This window comes from Ammodytes marinus (assembly GCF_949987685.1).
Source record: "Ammodytes marinus genome assembly, chromosome: 16".
NCBI classification, from domain to species: Eukaryota; Metazoa; Chordata; class Actinopteri; order Uranoscopiformes; family Ammodytidae; genus Ammodytes; species Ammodytes marinus.
The window spans coordinates 11,372,753-11,388,897 of NC_137220.1; the positions used below are offsets into that span (position 1 = coordinate 11,372,753).

Genomic DNA, 16,145 nt, shown 5'->3' on the forward strand with positions numbered 1-16,145 from the left:
TCACCTAAACACACAGACTCAGACACACACACTCACTATTGTGCCCTTTTACCACCTCACATATTGAGAAAGACCCCGCAAAGTGTTTGCTGAGCGTTGGTCGTCATATGACCGTGGTAAACAGACGACGGTTTGGTACACATGGACATCTCTCACTGGTGTACTCAATAAACCAGGAGTGTAGTGTTATTCATTTCAGCAAGACAAGAAAGCTTCACACTGTATTATTCCCTTCAAACCCTCCTTTCTCCCCTTTTTATTCCTTGTTTCTTTCTCACGGTCTTTGTTTCTATATCTGTTGCATCTCCACATGTGTTTTTTTCATCCTCACCTCATTTTCATTATATAGCAGGTGTCATGGAATTTTCACAGGAAGTAAATGGTGCTTCAAACGGACTGTAATATCAGCCTTTTTATGAAGAAAGTCTAATAAATTATCAAGTGAAAAATAAATGTTGAATCTTTAGACCTCACCTGCATGTGTTTCTTTTAACTTTGGTTTGTCACATTTTCAATTTTTCGTTTTGTTGCTTTTAACTGTTCCCTTTGACTCGGATATTAGCTCAAGAATGTGATTAGTAAGTTCAATAAAACTGTTGAGTATGCTTCTGACACTGGAATGGTAACAGTCCTGTTCTCTTCTGGTTATTTCTTCTGTTAAGGCATCTGAAACCTGCATAACCTGTGTCTGCCTTGCATTTCTGTAGATTAGAACACAAGAAGACTAACCTGGTTCATTAGTCCCCACCTTTTGAATACTTACAATTCTTCTACATCAGTCACCCTCTTTGTCCATCCAGCTGCACATGCCCTTCCTAATGTTTTTTCTCACCCAGGTCCCACATAATTGTCATTTCATTTTAGGTGGTTGGTTGGAGGTAAAACTAAACACTACTGCATCTGTTTTGCATTCAAAAATGCTATTAAGTTTTGCACCCATATAGTGAAACAATTGAATAATTTACTTTGTTTATTGAACATTCTCCAACAGTGATGACCAAGTTAAAATAAAACAAAGCTTCACCGTTTTCAAAATTGAGATTTACAATACCTGAAGTGCATGATAGTAGATTTTTCATTAGCTGGACATCTCTTTGTCCTAAAGATATTTTTTGTATTTATTACTAGTACCAAAGCTACACAATTTACTGTAGATTACAGCTTTGCTTTATTGTAAAAACACTTAAGATATCTCATTTATGCCCCTTTTTAATTGTATTTATGAATGCCCTTTTTAATTGTACTAAAATATTTGAAGATAATCTTAGATTGCTCCATCGCCCTCTTGTGGTGGAGGTAGGCAGGCATGTCAACATTGTACAACGCCATGTCATGCCCATTTGCCAGAAATACATTTCTACTTTGCATGAAAGCTAATTAGCCACAGACGATTTAAAATAAAATAAAATAAAGACCTATTCTCTACATCCATCACATTTTCAAGTTAAACGTTATATTACAAATATGCTTTTATATTTAACATGGTGTCCTCTTTCCTATTATTTGTCCTTGGTTTAGACGGTGCAGCAGCAGTATCAAAGAGAAAACCTGGGGCCAAGAAGGTTCCTCCTCCGTCTGGTGAGAAGCAGCGTCCACCCTCTCCACCGGGGCCGCCTCCTCCGTCAGCTCCTCACCATGGAAACAGCCAGCAGCAGAGTGGGTCAGAAACCCAACAGCAGCAGCCCGACCAGGACATCAGTCCTGCAGTGGCGGCCGCCTTGCTCCAACTTATCAGCCACCAGGACTCTGAAGGAGGTGGGGCCTCTCAGCGCAGCAAAGCCTCCTCTCCAGCTGTGGACGCTCCAGCCCGGGGACAGCCCCCTCCACCCTCTGTACCTCTGGATGCAGCCGAGGCCCCCACAGGACTGGTGAATGCTGCTGCTGCCCCTTCCACCACAGCACAGTTCCCAAAGGACCAAGACATGCGATTTGGAGCTGCCCGCTGACCCTCCTTGACCCCCCACCCAACCTGTAAGAGAGACCTTGGTATCTTTGGGGATGTTCCAATAATCCTGGGCACTTATGAAGAAGAGGAAGAATGCAGAGAGGGGGGGGGGGGGACAGCCTTCAGATTATCAGTCACTGGACCATGGAGCAGGTATCTAAAGGTGAATCCAAGATTTTTGAAATGTGAATGTCTGAAAGAAAGAGATTAAAAAAAAAAAGTCATGAACATGACTGCCCAGATGAACAGGCTGGGGTCTGTATTGGAGAAAGTGTTTGGGACCAAAGGGGGGTTCCGTCTGACGGTTCATTTAGGGATAGTCGCCACCACCTGCAATCCCTTTGCTATATCCTGTCCGCTGTGAAGGTCCTATAACTTGAATGAAGTTAAGCTACCAAATTGAGTGCCATGCTTGCTGCTGACACTCAACTTATAAAAGCAGCTGTGATCCTTTCCCCCCTCAAAAAACAAACGATTGTCATGTCCACTGCAGTGCCCGCTTCTGACAAAGATATCAGTGTTTTTGGGAGAATGAAGTCACTGTCCTCTTTGTGATGGGAGTTAAGCTAAATGCTAATGTACTGTGTATGGGTACATATGAGGTCATGAGCACGTTTAAAAAGAACACTGGAGGTCCCTGAGTTTCCCATTAAACCTTTACATTCTGGAAAGCTTCCCTTGTTTCCAGCCTTGTGCCTCCTTGGTTACCCCGGCAACCCCTGAATGATCTCGGCCTAGTAGCTTAAGTTAGTTAAGTTTCTGCTTTTGGATGGCACAAACAGTGTCCGAGTGCATTTTTTTTTTTTACCCAAAATATGGTTCATAATATATTCAGTCTGTCATCAACCCAACTGAACTGTGAAGATGAAGATTTTCCTTTCTTTACACACAGCAAGACCTCTGTGTCGTTACAAGCCTTATCCTGTAGTTCTCACTTCCCTGTCTCAAATATGAATTTAACCACTACATGAAGATGGATTGCTCCATAAAACACATGCTACTCTGCTAGATGAAGTATAAAGCTACATACATGTATTCAAAACACACAGAAACTGACTCTCCGGCTTTTCCTGGTGGGCTCTGAACGCCTCGTCTAATGTCGTCGCCTCCTTGCCAACTTGTGCAAAAAAAAGCTTTTTCTTCTTTTCTTTTCTTTTCTTTTGTTATTTTCTACATAAAGAAAATGATACAAGCTTAAAACAATATAATTGGTCCATGGTTCCGTTTCAATTTTTTTTTGCTTAGTAAAAGAAAAGGGAGAAGAAGATGATTTCACGTGTCTGTAAAAAGAAAAAAAAATATTTTGTAATATGTGTTTTCTTGGTTCAGTTTATTAAAGGAAAATATGCGACCAGTTTTGTCTACCCTGGCATTTCTGAATGTTTCTAAAGTGGCCACTAGATGGTAGGCATTCACTCATGCTGAAGCTCAAACTACCACAGTAGGTCCTTAAAATCAGGCCTGGGCAAACCTGGTTACATTTGAGAAATGCAGTAGTGACCAAGTTATAAACCAAGTTTCCAGTCTTTCGTATTGTTTTGATAATCTGGAGATTTATGCTTGGTAGTTTTCATTCTACAGTATGATTTGCTTGAAACGTATCAAGAAAATAGTCATCATGTATCATCATATTACATCGTATGTAAAATAACCTAAACTAAATGGAAACCACACACAATTTGTAATCTGAATTGAATAAATAATCAAAATTACCTGAAACTAAACCAAGAAGTAACTGATACATAACTACGTCTTAAAGCTATAGTGCGTAACTTTTTCATATCAATGAATGTCGGTTAGACTCGAGCCATTGCCAAAAGAGTTGAATAAGCTCCACAAAACTCTTCCTGTATGCCTCAGTATGTCGCCCAACGACACTGGCACAGGAGCTCAAGAAGTGCCCACGAAATGTTTCAGTTATTGATTCTACTGCTAAGAAAAAACCTGGACGTACAGCAGAAGGAATAAAATCCAAAAAGAAAGCGAACGACGACAACACAGAAAGCTAACGTAATGTAGATCCACCCAGTGGTGGTGTTATTACTCAGAATTCCTCATGGGGGCGAAGAAGTTACATACTATAGCTTTAAATTGTGGAAAATAAATAATAAGGTCAATTATTTTGGAGACCTTTTTTCATGAAGTCATCCCTGTTTAATCCAATTGTAGTATCCAAAGTGCTTTTTCATTATTTAAGCTTTTGCAATGTTGGTTAGCTGCTGCATGTCTATTTTCTCTTTTAACAGACACGTAATCCGCCATTGTTATGGTTGGAAATTTGTTACAAATCAAATTTGGATTGAACCAAAATACCCTTTTAAAATAACACATGGTTGAACGCTTATTCAACACACTGTATATTATGTGGGAGTTTGTAAAACCTGCTGTGATACACAGAAGGTTTTCCTAATTAATTGTTTCCTATACACTGCCTAATTTGTGATGTATATGAGTCTGACCCAGTCAGACAGCAATGTGAAGTGCTCCCTATGCATCAATCTTATTTATGTGTATTTTCCTTTACCAATTGGGTTGATCTCTTTATGAAGATCCTGACAGGCAGACAAGGATCATAAACTACAGATTGGCAAAGGCAGTAGCCTGCGAGCTTCATGCAGACTGGTAGTGTGTGTGCACGCTTCTGTGCGTGTGTTTCTGTGTGTGTGCGTTAGGATTGGCCACATGCAGACCCAGACCAGTTCCTCAATTGGCAGGCTTACAGAGCCGCTTACCCCTCTGGCCCACCAAGCAGCTGAGCCCACTGGGTGAGAGATCCTTTCAGAGTGGAGGCAGTGGGAGGCTCACCTGCCCTCTAGCACAGGCACAGTGTGGGTGAGATGAGACGGTGGATTGAGTGTGTGTGTGTGTATGAGGGTGTGTACATGTATCTTTCTGTCTGATTCGTTTGCCCATCGGGACGCCGAATAATAGTGAATGTGCCCGCAGGGAGTTTCCACAGGAGAAGTAGTGGGCAAAGCCAGTGCCAAGTCACAGAGACCAGACGAATAAATCAGGACTGAGGAGAGGGAGGTGCACGAGGCAGAGCCATCAATCAGAAAGGCACCTTATGGGGAATGCCCATAAATGTGCCATGCTGCCAGTCTTAAGCACGGCTTTCCATGGCAGACGGGCTACGGCGGCATTCAAAATGGAGCCTCCATTTTGGATGCCGCCGCTTCACTGTCGGCTGCATTGATTTTGGTGGACTTCCAGATAAATGTTGAATTGATGGACTTTTCATTTCAGTGAATTTATACCATTTCTTTTGTACAATAGCATTTTTCTGCATCACTGCTGTGCAGGCTGATTGCTACATCTTACATTTTGAAATCTACAACAGACTTTGATACAATCTCTGCAGTAACACCCTCTTTGTCCATGATGTGAAACTTGGCAACCTTGGACAAATATCAGCACCTTCTAAAATTTAAATTGTGCAACATTACAAAAGCAGCTCACATCACACTGCTTGCACTACGGCAGACTATAAAGAGCACTTAAAAATGTGTATCCTTTTGCTTAAACGCACACCAGCCTACAGATGCCAAAATAATGATGAACTTTGGTTCAGGTACGATAGGTTCTTTATACTGTACATTCATTTGTGATATACAAAGTCGGTATTAAAGCTGTTACTAAGCTTATCCTTTCGTACCTACAAAGTTAACAGTAATTTTTCAGCTCACTAGACAACAAATGTAAAACATCTAATGCCTGGCTAAATCTATCTGTTTGACCTGGTGTTACATTTTTAATTGGCAGCAAACTTAAGCATGATAGACCAAACAATAAGAAGTAGAAGAAGAAGAGGGCGAACTGGGAGAAGACAAGATTGATGGAGGGCAAACAAAGACTGACTGGCTCTGGAGGGGAAAAGTAAGCAATTGAATCATGCATTTAAATTTTCAGTTGGAGTCAATTGAACATTGAATTATATGTTATATATTATATAGTATTTAGAGAAGACTCTGGCTGCTTTGACACTAAGCTTTTCAGATTTCAGATTTACTAACTCAAGCCCATGTTAGCATTCAAAGGTGCACAGTTTAAGATGTGACTGATGGGTGCTGTTCCATAACTATGAATTCCGCAGCTTAAGCACGCCATAAATTCAATCACACACTCATTTTTATCGCTTTTACTTTTTACTGTAATAAAGGTAAAAAATTAAAATAGGATCTTCTGCACCAGTTAGTCTTGCAACTGTCTTAAAAACAAGATAATTCCTCTTTCTCCAAATGTCCAGGTTATTCTATGTATAACAAGACTTTGCATGGAGCCTTGCATGCACGTGTGTGCGGTAGCTTCTTTGTGCAGTGTAAATCTGGGCCGCTGTTGTTTCTCTGAACCAGGCTACAGTTTGATGACTGAGGCTGTTTGATCAGTGACTGTGTGTAAACTCAGAGCAGAGTGTAAAGCATTAATAACAAACTGGACAGGTCAACAGTAAAAGAAAAACACAACATGTGGTTGATTGGATATTTACACACATTCACCCATATCAAGCCATAGATAAAATAAAAAAAACTTGCATTAGGAGTGCAGCGAATAGTGCTGTCTTCATCAAATCCCTTCTTTGTCTCCTATCAAACAGAAATTTAATGTCAGTCATTTCGTTTATGGCTACATCTTTATTTATGCGATATTTTCGAAAATTGATTGACTTTATCCCAGCAGTGATATATGCTTTAGTGGTGCAACAGCATGCTTTATTGATGCCATAACACCATCTCCATTTCTTCTCACTTTATAGTTTTGTGGAGAAAAAAAAAACTGCTGTCACACACACTCGTTATTTCTTTATCGCCCAACAGCAGTGAGACCAACCAAAGACGGAGTTTTTAGGAGGCTATTGGATTGGCCAGATGATACAGATGTGTGTGTTGGTTTTTATGTTAAGGCGCTGGTGCCAGGTCATTAAATCATAATAATCTGGAATCACATTCACTCCTTCAGTATAAATTTCACCTATACACTTGAGTGTTTTTATCTGCTTTATCAATAAGTGATAAAGGGAGAAGACACAGGCATTTAAACAAATCTGCCTCTGACCTTTTTAACAGTTTTGACTCCACTTCAGCCACAGACACACACACACGCCCCTCTCTGCATGATGCTGCACTTCTGCCCACCAAAGTACTTTTTACAAGGTCCCAGCATCTCATTACCAATTCAAAGAGCTTCACAAGGAGTAAAGGCAAAGATTATTGTCTGGCTGTCTGTGTGGATGCTGGCGCTTTAAGGGCAGAGGGGGCTTCTGGGAAAGCAGTCGACGAGGGTGGTAGAAGAGGAGGAGGCGGTGTAGGAGGGTGTTGGTGGAGGGGGGGAGTGGGGGTGGAAGAGTCGGGTGAACGGGCCCTGCAGGACCATTTGTGCTGAAGCTCATTTGCGCAGCGACACTTAATTGGCTACAACAATTAATTAATGTGTTGGAAAGTTGGCACAAAAAGTTCATTTAAGAGGGTTTTAATAAGCAATTAGAGGAAAAGCAGTGAAGAGGGGGAATTACTGGAGAGGAAAGAGAAGCGGCAGAGATGGTGCCGCGAATGTCTGGCCACTTGGAGTGCATGTACGCCCTACTGTAGCTGGCTGCAGTGCATTGTGTCTTTCTTTGACCCTTCCTTTCTGAAGAACTGATGAAGTATTTAGGCGTCATTATGAGGCCATTATATCTTAAAAATAAACTGCTGTCTGGGGGCAAACTAAAGCTGTGAGAAAAAATACTCAGTTCAGGGTTAAATTGAACGGATATTTATTTTTTAGGTGTATTTATATATGTGGTGACAAACGTATTTTCCATTTTTTTTTCATGGCCCTGTCTGCAACAGTCCACGGCTGACTTCTGCTACAGTGACCCCAAACTCCTTATAGTGACTGCACTGACCGCCATCTCCATAAAGTAACACACTAACTATTCATAAGTACATCATACAGCCCCTCTTCAGAAAAATACTGAACTATCCCTTTAAGTGGACTTTTAACGCCGTGATGCCCCTTAGATTGTATACATATCAACCCCAGTGGCCCCTACTGCCCCTCCCTTTCCCTACCTCTTGTCCCAGCGCCCAGTGTAAAATATCGCATGACTAATGAGTGGAGCAGGTTGGAATCCTGGGGAAGATGTCCTTGGAAGACGAATGCATTTTCAGCAGAATAATTAACTTAATTAACAAATTCACATGCATATTCATCAGCCTATTAATGTCTGCTCCGCGCTGCTTGATGAGCAATGCAATAATAAGCGTTTCATTTGCATATTTGCATTCACACTCACACCCTTCTCCAAATAATTAAAAAAAGAAGAAGAAAGAAAATAGACAGAGTGTAGGAAACTCAAAAGACAAGCAAATCACTTGGCGTCATGCTGGGCTTTGCAGGGACACTTCTTTCCACCTGCAACATGCGCACACACACACGTTTGTACAGCTATACTTGTGAGGAAATCATTAATGCATTCCTTAGCCCCTTACCCTAGTCCTAACTATCAAAACTAAATGCCTAACCCCAACCCTTACGCTAACATTAACCTAAACCTTATTCTAACCTGTACCTTAGAACCTATTCTCAACCCTCAAACAGCCCTTTAAAGGCCTATCTTTAAGTGAGAACCGGCGAAAAATATCCTCACTCCTACAACTCAAATTGGTTCTCACAAAAATAGTTGTACAAGTAGGCCTACTCACACACATGCACATTCCACACAATGGAAGACAGGCATCTATCTCTGAAGTGTGTGTTTCCATCTTTGCTGTTGAGCTGCTTCATGCCAGTTCAACCTAAATGAGATTAGAAGTGTGTTTGACAATCTCTCTCTCTTTCTCTCTCTCCCACCTCCAGCCTCTTTTTTGAAAATCACTGCATCTCCCTCTCTACTTCCTCCATCTCTTCTTCCTGTTTTCATCTCTCTCTCCTCTTGTTATTTATTCATCCCTATCATATTTGTCTTTAATTTATTTATTTCCTGCGTTTGAAGTTTGGCTCATCTGCCTGGCTGTCAGTGTATGTATGTTTTTCTCGAGAACTTGTATGCATGCGACTGGCTACGTGAGCACTGCTGACATTTATGTTATTAAGCTGGTTTGAAACCAGAGGAGCAGCTAGTAGGGATTGAAGTAAACAAATATATGTGGAATGTTCACGTCCTTTCACTTCCTTGATATCTGTTTCTGTGTTTGGGGTTCATCGTGTGTGTGTGTGTGTGTTTTCTTTCACACCGGATTTGTATTCGCAGGAGCAGGGATGCTGTCTCTGTGTGTCTCTCAGCTGTGTCTTTCAGTGATGAAATGTGTGTGTGTCTAGAAGTAAGTTCCTATTTCCTGGGAGGCTGAGAAAGCATCTCGGTCTTTCATCAGTGCGTGTGTGTGTTTGTATTTATCTCTTTGAATTCGACTTGTACTGTCATTGATGCCCCTTGTATGTGTTTGTGAATTCCTCTCCAATATTTCAGCTGACAGTGATGTAAAGGAGAAATGTGTGTGTGTGTGTGTGTGTGTGTTGCATTTGAAACCAGACGTGGGGGCGATTGTGTGTGTGTGTCATTTCATTGCCTAGTTTGAGGCGGGGAGGGTCACCAGTGCATTTGTGAAACTGTGCGTGTGTGTGTGTGTGTGTGCATGTGTGTGCATATGTGTGTCATGCCAGCTTGTGTTCAGACAGCAGCAGTTTGCGGAGCGAGAATTAAAAGTAGGGAGGGATGCCAAGTGAGTCCCTGGAGACAGATACAGGGGACAGAGAGAGAAGAAAGAGGAAATAAAAACGGATTTCTCAAACACATACACACACAAACAGGCACACACACAAACACACACACACGCACATGTAGTCACTTACACAAAGAAATCTAGCCTTATAGTATCCCTTAACAAAACAGACACAGCAGCACACTAACTGTTTTAACAGAGGGATGTTTAATGTTTGATGTCTGCAATCTTATCAGTTACATTATGTGACATTTCACACAGTTTACATAATGCATTCCCCAAGCCTAACCTTTATCTAAATTCCGACCTTAACCCTCAAACAGCCTTGTAAAGAAGTAAAACCCAACATGTCCTTACTTTCCATACATGTCCTCACACTCAAGTTCTAAAATCCTTATAAAGTGAGAAGTACAAGAACACACACACACACACACACACACACACACACACACACACACACACACACACACACACACATTCAGATTGAGAAAGATCTCTCACCTTTTCCTCCCTGTCCACTTCCTCCCCCTCTCTGTCTCTCTCTCTCTCAGCCTGGTGAAGTGTCATCCTGTGTGCAGTGTGACACTGAGCTGTCACCTCCCACTCCCAGCATCACACCTCTGCCTCCTGCTGGGCCAACCCCGTCATGACACCACGACACCCAGCCAGCCCTGGCATGAAAACCAGCAACACTGGTTGTGAGTGAGAGCACTTTCCATGCACTCACTCATTCGTCTCAACTTTTCTATATGCAATAATATATCTTTCTCTTTTTTCTATAGCGTACATATATTAAAATCCCCACTACAAGCATTTATCAGTAGATGTACCAATGTACATTTTAGAAAAACTTGGGGTGCAAGCAAATCAACCTTATAATGTTGTGGACTACTACAGTGGTGTGTCACCTCTAGGGTTGCAAAATTTCGGGAATTTTCTAAGTTGGAAACTTTCCATGGGAATTAACAGGAATTCATGGGAATTAACGGGAATTTGGGGAATTAACGGGAATAAACGGGAATTTACTAAATGTAAAGCAACCCAAATGCACTAAATCCTTCTAACTATGTTATTTCAGTCCTGGTAAACGTTCTAGACAGTAAAAAGCAGTTTTTTCAACTACGTTTTATAATATTTATGAACATTTAACATAAAATCTGATTTTTTTAAAGCTTATTGAGACACCCAACTTGATATCATATATTGCTTTTTACTAGACCAGGTTTACAGAGGCTTAAACAGTGATTTTAAATATAGTTGGGGAAAATATATTTTAGTATCATCTTGACTAAAACCAGATTTCATGCAAGTACAAGTCCAAGTTTCATTGGCAAGTTGCACATAGCACACATCCTACTGCAGGGGTACTGAGGCCATGCCCTCTATATGCACTGTGCATTCCTTCATCACATGGGGGGCAATTTACTTAATTTATTGAATGGGTTCGGGTCAGACAGATGAGTTATTTTTACTCAACGTTCATCTTTTTGTTGTTCAGTGAAATTATTGATTGTTCATAAAATATTCAAAACTTGATAAAGTTCTACTTACAAATAAATCTGTTCAAATGTAATGTTTTTTTTATTATTGTATTAGTTTGCATGGATGTCTGCCTATGACAAAACATAATGTTTATATGTTTAGATTAATGTTTGGACATGAAAAAAAATCATTTAAATGACAGCCATTTAGTTCATTCCTATAATTCCCAATTTTGAATATTCCCAAAATTCCCGAGCAAAAGTTCCTGTGGAAAGTTTCCGGAAATTTACCGGAAGCTTTCCACCCCTTTGCAACCCTATCACCTCCAACAGCAACAGTATCCTGCGTTATCAAGCTGATAATGCATCCTTGTAAGTTGATTCAAAGTGTTAAAAGTGTTTGGTTCAATCATTGGTTCATTTCACAAGTCATTTTGGACTAGAGCTACATTTATTTTTGGTGAGAATGGTTTTACCTGCAGGAATCTGACAGCTCAGGCTGTTATGAAGCAACACACTTGACTCTATAAACCTAGTTAGTTGTTTTTCAGACTAAGGATACCAATAATCCAGTCTCACATCTTTGTATTTATATTACATTAGATGTAATTTAGCGGACGCTTTTATCAAAAGTGACTTACAACTGGAGCACACATTCATACACTGATAGCAGCCGCTACCATGCAGGGTGCTGGCTAACTATCAGGAGACATTTTAGGGTTCAGTGTCTTGCTCAGGGACACTTGGACATGTGGCGGAGAGACTGGGGATAGACCCTATGTAGTTGCAGGTCCACCATCCTATCCACTTCGCCACAGGCCCAACCTCCCCCCTCTCCATATCTGTGTCCGTTGTTTGGTTTTTGGTGCCTCGTCTGTGCGTTTACACCTTCAGGTCTCTTAGCCTTGTGAGTCACTATGTGTGTGTATGTCCAGCCAGGCAGGCCAGTGGCAAGCAGGGGACAGAGCGATTGAGATATAGAGCATTAGTTGGTGTCAGGAGTAAATTAGAGGCCAGATCTGTTTTCTAATCAGAGCACAAGCACCGTGTTAGAGGAATTAGGGCGACAGCTGCTGGGAGATTTTTATTCCTCTCTCTCTCAGCCAGAGACAGGCAGACCCCAGCTCAGGGACCACCTCTTTACCACAGCCACCTGTCAACACCGGTTTGGGTACGTGTGTGTGTGTGTGTGTGTGTGTGTGTGTGTGTGTGTGTGTGTGTGTGTGTGTGTGTACACATGCGCGTTTCGCTCTCCAGTTGACATGCACACCCGCATACATGTGAGCACACATCTACGGCCACGCGGGCCTCCACACACACACACACACACACACACACACACACACACACCCACACACACACACACACACACACACACACACCCACACCCACACACACACACACACTGTCTGGTACACTGACCTCCCTCAATCTCCAAAATTAATGACAGTGCAGGTTCCATGTGCATGCAGCCTTTCGCGATGTGTTTATTTTTTCCTGCAAGTGTGAAAAGGCCCTTATGAGATATCAAATTGAGATAAGGTGGAGCGGTGGGTGGCCTTGCATATGTCTGTTTACTATGAATGCATGTGAAGGCCTTAACGCAGCATCACCGCTCAAGCGTTACAAGAGAACACATATTTTTAGACGTTGACAGATGCATTGGTTGTGTAAACATAACGTAAATAATGATTATATGTTGGTTACTCTCAAGAGAAGACACCAGACAATATACATTTAGTGTAACAATATAAATCAAGTAATCAAAGAATTAATAAGGCAAGGTCAAGGACAACTAGACCCCGCCCCCCCGCCCCCCAAATTTTTTTTTACAATTGTCATTCTTTGGGTTTCCATTGAGTCCACCCTGAAGCAATACACTTCCAAATGTTATTCATTATTCAATAACCTTATAAAAACTGCTGATTCTAAGGATGATTGATGAAGCCAGGGATAAATAAAGAAATTTGGTGATCTGCTTGCACTGATTTTTAAAGCAGAGATGTCTTGTGGGCAGGACTGTAGGAGGGTGAGAGGTGTGGGAGGTGGCATCCAGATTCACACCGTGTCACACACACTTGCGGCAGAAATGTCACCCATTTTATTTTGTTTGTTCAGATCAGCTGAAGAACATGTAGTGTGTCGAGTGTGATAATGTGGAGGAACGGATTTGGGATAGTTGAAGTTCAGATTGCCATGGCGAATGTTGTCAGGATAAAGGAATACATTTTTGATTTAATTAGGTGTTAATTATTTTGTCATAAAATTAGGAAAAAGGAACATCTCTTGTACAATTCTCCAACTCCTTTTAGTAAAGGAGGGATCAGTTTGAGCAGGATATCTTGTGGAAAAAGTTTAAGAAATAAACCCTATTATTCAGAAATCACCTTCGTTATTTATTGTTTATTTAACAATCAGCAAAATATATTGTTTTAGCATTTATTCTGTTCTTCCAAAATAAAATATGACACAACTGTTCTTTGCATTTTGAAATGAAATTAGATTGGAACTACGTTTAGCATATTTGTCATGGTTAAAAACGTGTTTTGCCTTGGAGGTCACCTTGCTCCTTCTCTGCTTTTCCTTAAACCAGAGGATTTGCTTTTCTATATGGACAATTCATTTGTTCATCTTGTTAGTTACAAGATAATGGAACGGTATATACTATGTCTTTCTGCTATTTTTTATTTATTTATCTTATTCTACGGGGAATGGTTGTTTTGATTTGAAACCCCACTTTCTACTTTAAATGGGAGAATAAAGATATATTATAAAGAATATAATTTACATCACATCACACAAAAAACATTTTAAATTAATAATAAACAGTATGTAAGACATTTGATTTCAAAACAGTGAATCATACTCAGACTGTTTACAAGGAATTCTGAGAAAACATACCATCACACCCACTATTAATAAAACACACTTAACATAACCTAAAGGTCCAGTAGTCCAGCTTATCAGCTGAGTGACCCACTCACAAACCCCGTTGTGTGAATAGTAAAATTAAATCAACCATATATTTATTGAAACAATCTGAAAGTGAATCTGGGTTTGTTATGTACATTTCTCTTTTTTAACTACAATTTAGGAGACAGTCAATAATAGGGAAACATATGCACCACATACTCTCTCTCTCTCTCTCACGCACACACACACGCACACACACACACACACACACACGCACACGCACACGCACACGCACACACACACACACACACACACAGGCAGTTTTCCTCTCACTCTTGCACATCCCACACATGTGCACTGCCACACACTGTGTCTAAATAGACAGACAGTGCCAATCTGAGGCCTGGACTGGAGCCAGCTCTGCAGCAGCTCAGTAGTTAAATTATTAACACCAACTGGGAGAGAGACAAAGAGAGGAGCAGATCAGCGGAGAGGAGATCTGGAGAGGAGAAGAGAGGAGGTGAATCCAGACACAAGCTAGACATCAGGCGCTAGTGGTAGAGGAAGTATTTTGGCGGTTTAGGGGTTGAAGGTGTGTATAGATAGATAGGAGAGAAACTCATCAACCATGCAAAATATAAGAATATATTCTAAGAGAGTGGGAGAGTTTGGGTTGAATAAAGAAATCAACCGGATCTTGGTGTGAGTGAGAGGAAGGTAGAGAGGTGGATGTTAAGGTTCTTTATCGATGGCAATGGAATACTAATGGTTTGTGTGTGTGTGTGTGTGTGTGTGTGTATTTAGCAGAGTGAGGGGAGGGAAGAGAGATGGAGAGAGATCTGGGTGATGTTGGTTCTGATCCAGAGAGTTAATGTTGCGCTCATTGATGGATAGAGTGCCAGCAATGAGGCTCCATACCCACACAAGATGGATGGATCGCTGCTCTCTCACTCTCTCTCATGTCCCTGCTATAGTCTGATGTCTCTCATCTTATCTCTCTCTCTCTTTCTCTCAAAGCTAAATGGTGATCAGAGAGCTCTGCCATCAAGCCACAATTAGATCCAAAACAGCGTCAGAATTTGTGTCTGTTGCCATAGCAAGGGGTTATGATTCGCTGTCATGTCAGCTAACTCTAATAAGACGACTAATGTTGTGTTGAGTATTAATACGTGTGTGTGTGTGTGTGTGTGTGTGTGTGTGTGTGGTGTGTGTGAGAGAGAATAACTTGATTATTAACATGCAGATATACTATAGCCACGATTGCAAACCACAACAGATAACGTCTGAATGCAAATGCATGTTCAGCAAGAAACCAAAAATAAAGTAGGCCTTGTAGTAAATCATGTGTTTTATAGTGTGTGTGTGTGTGTGTGTGTGTGCATGCATGTACAGTATGTGTGTTGTTTGTATTTACACACGGAACTAAAAGCTTGACTATTTTGTCTGTAAGGCCCCCACCGCCTCCACCACACACACACACACACACACACACACACACACACGCACATACACATACAGACACACACACACACTTCCTCCTTTTCGGGCGGGGGCATCGGGGGGTGAAGTGATCTGTGCGAAAGCCTCCTGTTCTTTGCGCCGCGCGGCTGAGGCAGAGGGGGATTGTGGGTAGCGGCTGTCTGCAGGGGTGGGGTGGGGTGGGGGGGTTAGAGTTAGCGAGGAGGGGAGGGGTGGATGGGTTGCCGGGGCAGGCGGCAGCAGATGGCGTGCCACACTGTGAGGGCCGTCGGCTGGCATCCAGAGGAGGAGGAGGAGGAGGATGGGAGAGTGGGTACAGGGATTGGAGGGGCACTGCTCCCAAAGTGCCAGCAGGCATCAGGAGAGAGAGAGAGAGGGAGAGGGAGAGAGAGAGAGAGAGAGAGAGACAGAGACAGAGGTGAGGGGCAGAGCCGGTCGACAGGGACACTAGAAGGAACCCACAGACTCTGAGATAAGAGCTTAAGCGGGGCTTGGGAGCTGGATTTTCGCTGCTAATTGCATCCACTGAAGAGGAACCAAAAAAACGCCAGATTTGTCTGTTAAACCCTAATTCACTAGTGACTTTTGACCTTTTCCACTTCCATACAGTGTCTCCCGCCCCTCCCC

General features: G+C 41.7%; 1 protein-coding gene across 2 annotated transcripts in view; it reads left to right on the top strand.

Moving 5' to 3' along the window:
• cdk12 (cyclin dependent kinase 12) overlaps window positions 1–10,284 on the top strand; it is a 30,549-nt gene extending 20,265 nt beyond the window's left edge. Inside the window, exons 15-16 of one of the 2 annotated variants that reach the window (XR_013845263.1) lie at window positions 1,519–2,108; window positions 10,197–10,284. Coding sequence is in view for 1 of the 2 variants with exons in the window: in XM_080043734.1 (XP_079899860.1) it covers window positions 1,519–1,946 (428 nt within the window). In the remaining variant the exon portion in view is untranslated. Of the gene's footprint in view, window positions 1–1,518; window positions 3,194–10,196 lie in introns of those variants that run through there. The other variant, XM_080043734.1, reaches the window with a different exon arrangement.
• Window positions 10,285–16,145: the final 5,861 nt, after the last annotated feature.